Source organism: Bos indicus, chromosome 18 (assembly GCF_029378745.1).
Source record: "Bos indicus isolate NIAB-ARS_2022 breed Sahiwal x Tharparkar chromosome 18, NIAB-ARS_B.indTharparkar_mat_pri_1.0, whole genome shotgun sequence".
Classification (NCBI taxonomy): Eukaryota; Metazoa; Chordata; class Mammalia; order Artiodactyla; family Bovidae; genus Bos; species Bos indicus.
Window position 1 is genome coordinate 18,569,017 of NC_091777.1, and position 14,284 is coordinate 18,583,300.

The window sequence follows — 14,284 nt, forward strand, 5'->3', positions numbered from 1 at the left end:
CTATCTCTAGGTCGGGAAGATCCCCTGGAGAAGGAAATGGCAACTCACTCCAGTATTCTTGCCTGGGCAGTGGAGCCATGACAGGCAACAGCTCATGGGGTTGCAAAGACTTGGACATGACTTAGTGACTGAGTCCAAGCACACTCCATGAGCATGTGTGATCCACAGGAACGTACCCTGTAGGTGACGACAGCCCCCACACAGCCCTGGGCTGGGGAGGAGAGAACCAGGCAGGCGGATGCTAATCGCATGGATTCCCTTTATTGAACTGTACTAGTTACTGCAGTCAGATTAAGTCACATTTAAAAGCAGACCATCCAGTTGCACTGAAACCGATTATATTCATTACATAGTTTTAATCACTGTCCGGTGAACTGGCAAATCCAATCAAAGCATTAGTCTTTAATTAAAAAAATTAAAAGGAAATATTCAGACAATAGCCAAGCAATCACATCACGATGCACAATTACCTAGAATTGCAATTAAAAAGTAGTTAACAGAAGGGGGGGGAAAGAAAAACAAGAAAGAAAAATAAGAAGCGAAGAAAAAAAATCACACTAATCCTTTTTTTTAAAAAAAAAACTATCAATATAATACATGAAGGAACAAAGGACAATCGCTTCCAAAAGCGGGTTTCTCTAACTCTAGAAATGTAGTCTGCGGCGGAAACTCTAAAAGCACACTAGCTGTAGCAGGACAATAAAAAATACTGAGCATGGAATACTTTTAATCTCTGCCATTAATATTCATTTCCAGCTGCTTATAATAGCAGCGCCTCATGGCCAAATCATTAGAGTTTTACATCTGGGTTGCAAATGACACTTTGATTGGATGTAATGTTCAAATGGCCCTCCCCACGGCGTCTCCGGCAAGCCTTCTGCGGAGAGGAGTCCTGTCGAGCGGTCCCTCACTGTGCATGCTGGCTCATCGTGTGGTTCTGCAAAGGCGAAGAAAGGAGACACGCATGAAGGCAGAAGAATGGAGAGCATGCCCGTCCCCTCCCACTCGGTGCATTTAAGCCGAGAGCCACAGAAAAGCATCTCGATTATGACAAAACAAAATGCAAGAACGAAAAAGTGCTCTGGCGACGCAGCAGCCAAGACGCCAAGTTGATTCGGGGCTTGGGGATGGGTTCCTGTTGCTGCCAACCTGGGCTCCCTGTGAATTTTTGTTTTTAGACCATTCAGGTCTTACCACGGGGACTGGCTATCTGGAGGGAGAGGGGAAAGGCTGCGCAGGCAGGGGTTATTGAAAACATCCCTGTTCACCTCTCCATCTCCCTTTTGCTCTAATGATCAGGAGGAAATTATATCCGATCGCCTGCAGGCTTCCCCCAGATCCCCTCCACGGTCCTTCCGGGGAGATGCTCGGAGCCTGGTGGAGGGATACAGCATGTGTGCCATGCAGCTCTTCAGCCAAGAAACGCCAGAGCGGCGCCGATGTGCTCAGACAGTGGGCGGCCGCAGTGCCTATGGCGGAGGCAGGGGCCAGGTCACCCCCCACCCACGCCGGGAGGGCCCGGGGGAGGGAGCCTGCCTGTGCCGTCATATGACAGTGCTCTGGCCAGAAGGACCTTGTGTACAGTTCGAATCTGCCTGGGAATAGAGGGCCTGGGTGGAACCCTCTGGCTAAACGCTTCCGTCTCTCCATGGCCCAAGTCAGCTCTTCTCTCATGCCAGCCAGAGCAGAAAGGCAGTGTAGGTGTTTCCCCAGGAGCCAGTGGCCTGGGGCTGGGGTTGGCGTTTGGCCTCTTAAGAGCCTATCTTTTTATTTCTTTTTCAGTGGTCTGTATTCCAAATCCAGACCAATCTCATCAAAGCCTCAGGTGCTATTCAATCTCATGGCACCTGGAGAAAGGAAGCGGAATCCACCCAGGCCAGAGAAGCCCCGCCGTGGGGAGCAGCACAGGACCCCCGTACAGAAGCAGCTCCCCAAGAATGGACTGCCTCCGCAGACCTGGGCGCCCCTCCAGCGCAGCGACTCCTCCAGGGTTGGGAGCCGCTCCTGCAGTTCTGCCGATGACCACCAGGGGTCAGGCGCGGCTCTGCATCTCTCTCCTGGGCTCCAGGACTGGACTGCGAAGGCGACCACAGGATGCCCGCAGCTTCGCCGGGAGGCCTGGGGCCATCCCCGCTCCCCAGCCCAGGGCCCCTGCGGCAGCCGCTTCCCACGGCGGGCATGGCTGCTGTCTCCTTGGTGATGTCGCCAACCCCTCCGGCAATCGCACGGCCCGGGAGAGGCAGCACCCTGGCCGGGAGAGGCAGCGCCCCGACCACACACGGCAGATGCTTGCTGACTCCAGCAGCTCGGAGCTACCAAGCCCTGCTGCCTCCTTCCTTGTGCTCCGGGGCACAGGCCACATGGCCGGACTCTGACCAGCACAGGTGCTCTGTGTGGTTGAAGGCACACCTCTTTCAGTCCCCAATGCGGGCTTACAAGGTAGGACATGGTAAAAAGGATACTGAAGCTCAGACAGGCTAAAATACACCCAGCCAGGAAGCAGGAGGGGGTGGCAACGGATCCAAGAGAGCCAGGGGCTTGAGCGAGATGGCAGGGTTCCCACAGCACCTTACCTCCCCATGGGCACCCAGTCTGTGGATCATCCAAACTCCTTTCCAGACACGAGCAACAACTCTGCCATCCTGGCCTGGCACCTCGGTGGGGGTGTCAGGGACCCAGAGGCGCAAGGCAGGTTGTCTGAGGCCACAGATGGGATGCGGCGGTTTCCATGGGAACGCCCACCCTCCAGCCGAGGCACCTCTCCCTGCACTTGTGCAGGGACAGGCAGCCGGTCCTGCAGGGAGCGGAGCCCACCCTACATCAAACCATCCTCCCAGCTCCCGGGCCTTTGCTCACTCAGTTCCCACCCCTTCTCTCCTCCCAACCATGCTCCTCTTGAAGTCCTCTGCTTCCCCTCCCAGGAGCCACTCAAGGCATCTCCAGCCCACCTCCCACACGTGCAAGTGCCTCCCAGGTGCCAGGCTGGCTGCCTCTGCTGAGCGGCAGACGGTGGCGGGGGGGGATGGCATCATCTCCTCTCTCAGTCCCACCGAGTTTGGCCCAGGGCTGCTCACTGTGCTGATCGGACCCCTGGGCCCACCACGTCCAGCAGCGGTGTCACAGGTGCAGCTTCCAGCAAAGAACAATGTGGTGGTTTCACTCTCCCACCCTGCCAACAGCCAGTCAGTTAACAGTGCCCTGTTGCCCGGGCTCCCTGGGTGCGGTCAGGTCCTTCTTGATTTGCACGGGGTTGTGGGGGGAGGGGGGTATTAAGAAGGTAAACATGTATAGCTCTGACTTTGTTCTCAAATTTTGATTCTGAGTCTGATACCAAGTAGACACAGTAAATATTTTTGCATCAGTGGAAGGATAAATAAATGAAGGTGTGTACAGGGAGGATGCATGGTAAGGGGAGAGGACAGTCCAAAGCGGGGGCACAGCACAGAGGAAGGTATGGAGGCTGGAATAAGCCCGACCAGTGCAGGCACCAGTGGGGTGATCCCAGCACAGAGGTCACAGAGGACTGCCGGGAGCCCTGAATGCCCTTGAACGTGGACTCTGTTTCATAAGCAGCAGAAAACCAGATGATGTCTGATCTTCACAGACTCCTCAGGGCTACCCAGCAGCAACAAGGGAAAAGGCGGTGTCCGGGGCTCTCTGGATAATGAAGCAGCCTCTTGCCAAGATGCCAAGAGCAGGGCCTGTGTGACCCACGTGGTCCACAGCAGCTCAGCCAGGTACAGAAATCCTGGAGGGGGGAACCTACGCCTAGGACCGCTGATGAGGACAGTTCAGGAACAAATGCCACTTCTCAGGCGAAAACAACAGCAGCTTTCTCTCTTAAGGAGCAGGAGCTGGTGGCTTTTCGGTTAGACTCAAGGAAGAACTTCCTCAAAGAGGGTCCTGAGACAGTGGGGTGAAACTTCCTTTCCTGAAGTTCTCCAGGAACAAAAAGCCCAGGATGTCCCAGCAGATGGAAATGTTGAAACTCAATGCAGGGACGGGGCCAGGCACCAGAATTCATTCAGCACTGAGCAGTGAAGCGCCTGCTGGAGGCTCTGCCCTGGGACGGGCATAGGGGAGGGAGGGGATGACTCCAGCTCGGCTCAGCCCGCAATCCTGACTGCGGAAGCGGGGATGTGCCAAGAGACACCCAGACTTGGGTGCAGTATGATAGCTCTGATGGAGCCGGGTCAAGGCCGCCCAGTAATTATGGGGGTGGGGGTGCCGAGAAGCCCACGTGCCAGGACAAGCCGGCACCAGCTCCTCCTCAGGAAGGGCGGAGGGGTGGCGGGGACCGTCCCCAGGACTCACCAACCACTAACGCACCTGTGCGCTGAGCAGCTCCGCCGACGGCACAGTTCAATAACCCTAAAAAGCCGGGCTGCTTACCCCAACGGCTTGGAGCTGCAGTCGGTTCCAGGGATGGGGGAGCTTCATCAAGTCTTCTTAGAGTTCCTTGCACCCGGCATGGTTCTCACAAGGGCATTTTGGCTTAATGTCTATTTCTCTGTTTATGCCTGTGCTATATTTAGCCCCTTCCGAGAAGCAAGAAAATCGTTTTTTAAAGATGCTACCGAACCGCAGAAGAACACTTTCCCGGCCTCATAAAGGCCGGGGCGAGGGCGGGGGTGGCAGCCGGCAAGGACGGGGAAGGTGCCGAGAGACAGGGGGGTCTGGCATCCACACGGGCCTCGGTGCCTGCCAGGGAGACGCAGGTGTGGGCCGAGGAGCAGGTGAGAAAAATAAAACGGGAGAACGGGAGGGAGGTGGTGGGTGGCCCTGGTTTGCAGCGGAGATCCATCCGCTCTGTGCGGCTCTGGTGCCGGAGGTTTCTGGAAGGGCCGGCGCCGGCCGCCTCTGCCTGGTGCCCAGAGCTGTCAGCTCCCTGGGATAGAAGCGAGAGAGGGGCCGGTCGGGCCCCGGCTGGGGTCCTGGTGAACCCTGTGTCTGTGGAAGTCATCCCCAGAGGACTGTGGCCGCGGAGGATCCCTCGGTCACACCCTCACATTCATTTACATAGTTATTCATTCTTTCAACAAACCTTTTTACTAAATACCCTGCTAGGTGAGAGCCGCCTTGTTTGTCACTAGGAAGTCGGCAGTAAAATAACCCGGATCCAGGGCCCAAGCCAGGGTATGGTCTGGGTAGTGAGGGAGCATCAGAATCATGGAGTCTGTGGCTGGACCGTCCTCCCAAAAGCGCAGACACACACTGGCACACGCCAGGTGGGGTCCTGTTCTGGCTTCATTGTTCCAGGAGGCATCCCTGGCTCAACAGGGCCCCACAATAGGCATGCGTACGAATCATGTGCACACACACATATGCACATGCAGACACACACACACACACACACACACACACACACACACACTGGTGTGTCCCTTCCTGGTCAGGATTTCTTCTCCAGGTCGTGGTTCTGTTTTCTGTCCCTTGGTCTGAGACCCTGCTTGGTGTCCCTTTGATGCCCACCCACCGCAGAGTCAAGTAGAAAAGACCAGCGATGCTTAAACATGCTGGGTGCCTGGTGGCATGGAAAACTCTGCCTGCGAGGCAATAAGAGACTGCTCTGCACCCCCTGAGATGCACGGGCGTGGGCTGGAGAGGATTTCTCCGCACTGCTGGTCATTATGGGCTGCCCCTCCTGTGCTCCCGCCACGCTGATGACAAAGCATCTCTAAAGTCCTGGCACCTCGCCTGGTCCTTCGCACGTGCCCCATTCGTGCTAGCCCCTGCTTAGGGGGATGGCAAGGCAGGCGGCGAGCCCTTATGGGCTGAGAGGGGCTGGCTCCTCGGTTTGAATCCTGGTTCTGCCACTTACTAGCCATGTGACCTTGACCTCTGGGGTACTTGGGGTGGAGGGAGCAGCAATAACCAAGCCCACATCCTAAGATGCCCTGAGGCCTCAGGAGATAGTTTAAGTGTAGTTATTGCAGACTGGCTAAGAGGACGTGCTCCATACACCCCACAGACGGTGTTCATGATGCTCTGGGAGTGTCATGAGCTCTGGGAGCAAGGGGCCGTTTGCTCCTGCTGGTACCCCCATGGCACCAAGAGGGCTGGCGAGATCTCAGGACCACTCCGGAGAAGGCAGCACCTTGGACAGTCCTATCCCTGGAGCAGCAGGGTCTGATAAAGGCCCTCTCTTCATGGCCCCCTCCCCGCAGCCCCCTGGCTACAACTTCTGCACCCACAAGCCACTGCTTTCCCTCCCGCCAGGGAACAGTCAGATGTCTGGTGAGGTGGGGAACCTCACAGAGACTTTGTAAGGAAGGGAGGAGGCGTGTCCTCTTCCGGTCATTCACGCACCCCTTCCAACAGTTGTTCACAGAGGCCCTGGACACACAGAGTTGGGGGAGCCCCAGCCTCTTCCTTGAGGAGCTCACAGCTCCACAGTGTGGCAGGGGCCTGAACTCAAAGAGCCTCACTCCCAAAGTGCACAGCAGAAGTCCCAGGGCTTAGCCTCACATCCCCATGGCAGATGTAAGGGTGCAGGGACACAGCCCCGCACCCGAGAACATCCCACCTGCCCACTCACCCAGCCCCACCTGCAGATCACAGCTGGCCTCACCTTGACCACATCACTTGCCTCTGGTTGGGGAAGAGGCTGTGATCCGTCCCCTTTCTCCCCACCGCTGGGCCAGTCCCTGGTGGCTTCCGACCCAGTAGCTCTCACAAGGCTGGCTTTACAAAGAGCAGACTTCAGGAGCGGGGATCAAGTCCAAGAACCTGCCTTAGCCACGGGAAGATTTGTTTCCAGGAAAAAGGTAGATCCTTCGGGCTAATGCTGCAGGCCTGTTCAGGCTAAGAGAGGTTCTGGTATTGGTTCATTTAGCAAACATGGAGCCTGGCCGTGTGCAGTGGACAGAGACAGAGGAGAGACAGAGTGAGGTGTATCCTGGCCTTCTACCAGCTCATGGCTGAAGGATGGAGAGCTGATTTCTGATTGGGAGGAGTTTAACGAGAAAGCTGGCCTCCAAGCTGCCCTTTTGAGGATTGCTTAGGTTAGGATTTGCATTAGTGCGAGCGCGTGCGTGTGCGTGTGTGTGTGTGTGTGTGTGGGCACGTGCTCACTTTCCAGGGAGATGGGACCACTCAGACAAAGGCTGATGGTGTGAAGGATCCTGACAACAATCACAGCTAAGCCTCACGGCAACCCTGGGAACTAAGTACTCTCTATCCCTATTTCACAGATGAGAAAACTGAGGCACAGCATGGAGGTCCCACAGCTGGTAATGGCGGTGCGGGGGCTGCACCCGTGCAGTCTGTATACAGAGCCCACTCTTCAGCAGAGCCCTCGTCTGTCTGCAAAATGTGAAAAGTGCAGCATATGTTGGGGGAACAATGAATAATTCAGCTTGGCAGAAGCACAGGGCATGTGCCATGGAGACAAGCCTGGAAAGGAAGGCGGGGGCCTTATTGATGAGGTTCCTTGATGCCAGACGAGGCAGCTTGCCCTTAAATCTGGGCCATGGGGAGCCATCGAAGGTATTTGAGCTGTGGAGTTACACGAGAGTCAAGGAACAGGGAGCTGCACACACCTCCAGCCAGAAGGGTCCTCCGGTAGGACCTTCGTGCTCTCATCTCCCTCGGCCCTTCCCGTAACACCCCCTCCCGGCCCCTGGTACCCGCACGTATCTTTCCCTTCGGGGAGGGTTCAGGCGCAGGCAGCCCGCCTCCCTCTCCGCTGCGCATCACCTGGGCAGCCCCTCTCTGCTAGTGAGCACTTATTTTTAGAAGCGTTTGACAATCGTCCAAGGGTCTAAGACGAACAGATGGCCTGTCTTAAAGGCTCGTATGTTCGCTAGTTTGCACTTCTGACAAACGGTAAGCGCACTCGAGAGCACGCCATAAACAGAGCTGAATGAATACTCAGAACACAATTTAGCTAATGCACGTCATGAAAATTAGGAGTGAGTGATGGCCGAGGTTCCCTCTAAATGCCTGCCCGGTGACGCAGTCGCTCTCCTGGGGGCCCCAGCTCTGACGTGTCTGCGCCCCACTTCCCCCGCTCCCGGCCCACCTTTCTGGCTGACAGCTGCCCGTCTGCACAGAGGGCGTGGAGAGGTTCGCTGGTGTGGAAGGGACACCATTCAGCATCAGGAGGGTCCAGAGTGAAGCTGGTGACCCGCCAGTCTAAGACAAAGCCCGAGATGTCCTACAAGGCCCAGGCAGCCCCTCCGTGCGTGGGGACGTGTGTGGGGCTTCCCTGGCCCTGCCTCCCAGACAGCCAGACGGGCTGTCGTCTGCCACTCCGAAACAGCGGGAAGTGAGCGTCGCACCCGTTTATCTGGGGAAGTCTGTCTCTCATGTGACTGCCTCAATTCATCCAGATCTCCTGGCATGGAGGGGGATTCCAGCTTCCGGGGAACAGTGGGGTTAGCTTTCCGGGGAGGGGAGTCTGCCACTTTCTGGCAGAACCCCGAACAGGAGCAGTTTTGCGGACCTCAAGTCACCTGGGGGCATGTGAGAAAGAGCCTTTGACCTTTGCTGCTGCTCATATCCCCAAAGGAGCTGAACGTCTACTTTCTTTCATCCTCTCCACCGCTCTAAGGACCTCAGGTGGGCAAGAGAGCACCCCCTCTAAACCTTTCTCTCCAGCACCCAGGACCCAAGAGCCCGAAGCAGGGAGCGTGACCAACAACCAGTCCCAGGAGCGGGAAAAATATCTTCGAGTGAAAATGTGGGAGAAAATGTTGTTGTGAAAAAGAAGAAGAAGAAAAAAAAAAAAAAAGCCCAATGAACTCCCAAGGGGTCAGGTTCTATACGGCTGTGCTTTGGAAATAAAACCCACTGGAGAATAGATTATTAGCAGGGAACTGAAGCCTTCTATTAGGATCTCAGCCCGTAAACAGGCTCCCATTCAGAGTCACCCAACAAAACAAGGGAGCTAATAATACCTGCCCAGAGGGCCCGCAGGCTCCGGGGAGCTGCACTTCAGCATGCAAATGGGCCCAGCTGGTCTGTTTGTGAGCACAGAATCACAGGCAAGCCACTAGACTTTTACCAAGCAGCTGTGCAAGGGAAAACGAGGGTTATGGCCGTGTCATGGGCAGAGGAAGGTGAAATCTCTCCAGGGCTGTTTACCAATCCGCCTCTCCTCGGCGACAAGCCTGACCCCCCGAGTCCGGAGTTAATGTGGCTGCCACTCTTGCTGCTTCTCGAAAGGGAGGTGGGGTCCCTCGGGGGCCGGGTACCCAGCACACTCTGGGACCAAGGGCTGAGAACCGAGGGTTTCGGCCATAACACGCCAGGTGGCCACGATTTCCCTGCGTGTGGACTCGGGCCCCTCCCAGGTGGGGACACTACGCTGGCCTGACCCTGGTCACCGGGAAGTCCACGCTAAACACAGCCAAGCGCCTGCTTGGAACGAGCTCCTGGGGTTCATCTCAAATACGAATGAGGCACAGCCCCCTGCCCGCAGAGAGTCTGAGTCGGGTGTCTGAACGATAGGATTGCGCCCTGCTGGAGCAAGGCGGGAATCGGGTCACGCAGGCCACCAGAGTGTGAGGAGAGGCGTAGGCAGCAGCGCTGACGCTCCGTTAAAAATGGCACGGGGGGGCTTCCCTGGTGGCCCAGCGGTTAAGAATCCGCCTTGCAGTGCCGGGGTTGAGGGTTCGATCTCTGGTGGGGGAAGTAAGATCCCACATGCCTTGGGGAAACTAAGCCCACGCCTCGCAACTACTGAGCCTGTGCACCCAAACTGGAGAGCCCGCCTGACACAACGAGGAGCCCCGTGCAGCAACTAAGAACCAAGGCAGCCAGATAAAGAAAAGAAAACATATATATATAAAAAAAAAAGGTGTGTGAAGAGTGGGCTCCCAAGACCACGAGAGGGAAGGGTGTTCTCCTCCTCCCCGAGAGCACGTCTGCTGGTCTTAGTGATGGTCAAAGAAGACCACACACCACGCACACGGAACACCCTATTAGTGGGCTCCAAGCTCACAGTTAGATCTTCCCTGTAGCTCAGAAGGTAAAGAATCTGCCTACAATGCAGGAGACCTGGGTTCGATCCCTGGGTCAGGAAGATCCTTTGGAGAAGGGAATGGCAATCCAGTATGCTTGCCTGCAGAATCCCATGGACAGAGGAGCCTGGCGGGCTACAGTTTGTGGGGTCGCAAAGAGTCGGACAGGACTGAGCGACTAACACTGCTACTGCTAAACTCACAGTAAGAGTTAATAAACTGAAACACAGAGGCTGATGTTGGGGAGACATGGCTGTGTGGGTAGGGCTCCCTGACCATGCACAGCCACGCCCGGACTGGACCGCAGCCTGCTGCTCAGGGTGCTGTGAGGTCCACCAGCAAGCCGGCCAGGTGCAAAGCTGTAAGGCACGGCGAGCACTGTGCCCTCCCAGCAACCCCAGCCTCACCGGAAAGAGCCAGCCCTCGTGGGCTCCGGGCAATTGCGGTCCTGTGGGAATGCAGGCCCAGTGTGGCCAGCATGTCTGGTTCTGTGGGAAAAACTGAAAAATGGGAGATTTTTAAAAAATATATACAAAACATCTCAATGTGTAAAGCATGATCACCCAATGAAAACATGTCTGCAGGTCACATCTGGCCCCCAGGGCTGCCAGCTTGAGGCTGCTGGTATTCTGAGAGGCCCTCCAGACACCTGAGGTGTCTCCCGGTACACGGAGTGGCTGATGCCCAGGGCAGTGGGGAGGGCAGGCAGTGCTATTAGGTGGCACGTGGCCCATCATTAGGATGGAGGACAGAAGAGGAAGCTCTGCTGAGGCCGGCACAGTCCCCCAGGTCCTGGGTACCGCTGCTACATGGGTGCCTTCCAGGGGCGCAGCCTGAGGGTTTCCAGGTATGCCAGGTGGGAGCAAGTCTGGGAAACCCGCCTTCCCTAGGGTCACATTTTGAAGTGCTAAAATGTCCATCTTTCCAGGCAGCCCCTCCCTCAAGCACTCTGAGAGAACAGCACCAGTTTGCCATGGCGTTCAAGAGTCTTGACGATAATCCCCCTCGTACCTCCCTTTCTTCTAAAGAAGTTGAGAATCATCCCAGCCATCACCCACTGTGCCTCATGGGAAAGGAGAGGGCCAGGCATCATGGGGGGACTGCCCTTGGGGGCACTTATGAGCTCAGTATGGTATAATGGGCTCCTCTGCCCACCCCCAAACACACACACTCATGGATGCCCTGCAGTCACACATCCAGGGAGAGGGGAAGTGAGAGATCTCTGCATGATCCCCCACTGGGTTCCAAACACACACACACAGGTACCCCCAAATGAAATGCACACAGATACACACGTGTGTGCATGCATGCTGTCACTTCAGTCGTGTCTGACTCTTTGTGACCCTGTGGACTATAGCCCACCAGGCTCCTCTGTCCATGGGATTTTCCAGGCAAGAATACTGGAGTGGGTTTCCATGTCCTCCTCCAGGGGATCTTCCCGATCCAGGGATCAAGCCCACATCTCCTGTATCTCCTACACTGCAGGCAGAGTCTTTACCGCTGAGCCATCAGGGAAGCCCACAGATACACACACACTCATGGACAGCCACACACATACAGTCTCACAGGTACACCACAGTCACACACATTCATGAACACCATCCAATCCCAGTGTGCTGGTGTGAACACATACACACACACACACACACACACACACACACACACACACAGACATTACGCTGACAACATTTCAGCAACATGCTGAAAATGGTTCAGGGTCGGTTATTGTTATTTTGGTTTTTTGTCTCCTCACATAGGTGGCTCAGATGGTAAAGAATCTGCCTGCAATACAGGAGACTCGGCTTCAATCCCTGGGTTGGGAAGATCCCCTGGAGAAGGGAATGGCAACCCACTGCAGTATTCTTGCCTGGAGAATCCCATGGACAGAGGGGTCGCAGAGTCGGCCGTGGCCGAAGCGATTAACACATAGCGCAGCTGACCCGCCCTGACTCACACCACTTCGGGGACACACCTGTCAGCCCCCACTTGCCAGTGGCCCTGGTTTCCACTCTGGCTCCCTCTTCATGGCAGTGGGATGCTGGGAGAATAAAGAGCTGTGAGAGGCACGTCCCAAATTCTCTCTTCCGGGGAGCAGGGAGGCGAGATCTCTGCTTAACTCCCAGTGGGTTCCAACCACACCCAGAAGAAATCCAGGCCCTGGACCCCAGGCCTGACAGTCCTACAAGGTCTGGCGCCTGCTGGCCCTGAGGCCTCAACTGCCTTCTCCCAGCTCCCCAAGCAGGCCACGCTCTTTCCCTGCTCAGCCCTCCTGGCAGCCACTCCACGGCCCCGAGGCTCCCTCCTGTCTCCCTAAGCTCCTCTGCCTCTGACTTCTGCGCCCTGGGAAAGCCCTTCCTGCCCACGTGATGAGAGACCCCTGTTTTGGTTCAGCTCTGCACCTGCACAGGTATCCCTCTAGCACTTTCCTCAACCTGCCATGACCAGGCTGCTTCCCTGGCCCTCCCTAGGCTGTGGGCTGCAGGCAGGGACCTTGTCTCTCCCTTCTCTGCTGGGCGGTGTCAGCTCCAAGCCTGTGTTTGCTAAAAATGCAGTAAGAACAGCCAGTGAGAGACGGTAGTGAGGCGAAGCCTCCACTGACAGGGTCAGGGAGAGGAGAAGACGCAAGGCTGCTCCTCTTTCCCGTGTCCCCAGCCCCGCCCAGGGCATGTTATACTTTTCCCTTAGAAGTTGGGGGATCCTTTGAAGACACTGCGCTAAGTGCAACGAGCTGGTCACAGAAGGACAAAGACGGCATGACTCACTTCTATGAGGTTCCGAGAGACAGGAAGGAGGATGGTGGTTTCCAGGGGCTGCAGGAGGACGGAGGGGAGTCACTCACTCACGGGGACACGGTTTCCGTTTGGGGAGATGGAAAAGATCTGTGGATGGTGGTGATAGTTCACAACCACGTGAAGGTACTTACTGCCACTGAACTGTCTACCTAAAAACGGGTAAGGACTTTCCTGGTAGTCTGGCGGTAAAGAATCTGCCTGCCGAAGGAGGGGACACAGGTTCGAAACCTGGTCAGGGAAGACCCACATGCCACGGAGCCACTAAGCCCGTGCACCAACTATGAAGCCTGTGCTTTAGAGCCCATGCTCCAGAACAAGAGAGGCCACCGCCATCAGAAGCCCGTGAACCACAGCAAAGAGCAGTCCCCGTTCACCCACAGCAATGAAGACCCCGCACAGCTGGGAAAAAAAAGTGGTTAAAATGATAAATTTTATGTAAGTGTATTTTATGTTGTGTGTTAGTCGCTCAGTTGTGTCCAACTCTTTGCAACCCCATGGACTGTGGCCCGCCAGGCTCCTCTGTCCATGGGATTCTCCAAGGAAAAATACTGGAGTGGGTTGCCATCTCCTTCTCCAGGGGATCTTCCCAACCCAGGGATTGAACCCATGTCCCCTGCATTGGCAGGCAGGTTCTTTACCACTAGCGCCACCTGGGAAGCCCCGAGTGTATTTCACCACAATCTTTTCAGAAAATGAGTGGGATCTTATTTTGTAAACAGGCAGATTGGAAGTGTGAGATTTTGCATTCTACAGCTAAGATGCCAGGGCTGATCCTGAGCTGTAACCCTCACCTATTTGGTTCTAGGTTGGAGGCTGGAACTTGCATGGACTGTAGCAGTGGGATGCAGCCTGTAGAGGCCTCAGCTGGAGCTGCAGCATCTAGGGGACACATCACTGGCCAACATAGCTGCAAGACCAAGGCCTTTTCCACCCCCATGGTGCACAGGGGTTCGTCTGCAGTGCCCTATGGCTACCACCAGTGGCCTGGCTCCAGGGGCCAGATCGCAGGACAGAGTACCTTGTGAGACCTGTAGACCTTCATGCCCTGAGCCACACTGCAGACAGGCTTCCCCTGCAGTCACCGCCAAGTCCAAAGGACTGGGGCACTGACAATTTTCAAACCCTGCTGGATGGACGTGTTCCTCTGCTCCTTTAGTGAGGGAGATGGGAAACTGAGAATGGGGTACGCCTATGGCATACTTTGCCATGTTGGGGGAAAAAGAGTGGGGGAGAATTTTTCCTTGTAATTTTTTTCTGAAATCAATTTGATGAGCAAACTCAGCTCCATAGATAGTCATCATATTTTACAAGCCCAAAAATCAGGACAAATAGCCAACAGTTGGGACAAAATACTTGAAATCAGGACTGTTCTGGAAAATCTAGGTCACACGGTCACTAATTATACAGAACATGTATGTTCAGGTCCCTTAACTAACCCAGTGTTTTCAGGTCTTATAAATGGTATTTTAAAACTTTGATCATATCCATTTCGTCTTTCTTCCAAACTTTGGCTAATAGGAAAACTTT

The 14,284-nt window shown here is 55.5% G+C and overlaps 1 protein-coding gene across 3 annotated transcripts in view; it reads right to left on the bottom strand.

Annotated features, from left to right (window-relative positions):
- Window positions 1-239: 239 nt before the first annotated feature.
- The window catches only part of ZNF423 (zinc finger protein 423), a 345,953-nt gene continuing 331,908 nt past the window's right edge, over window positions 240-14,284 (bottom strand). For all 3 annotated transcript variants that reach the window (XM_070770526.1, XM_070770528.1, XM_070770527.1), the window contains one exon: window positions 240-937. In XM_070770526.1, coding sequence (XP_070626627.1) covers window positions 908-937 — 30 coding nt within the window. In that variant the 3' untranslated portion in view covers window positions 240-907. The remainder of the gene's footprint in view (window positions 938-14,284) is intronic.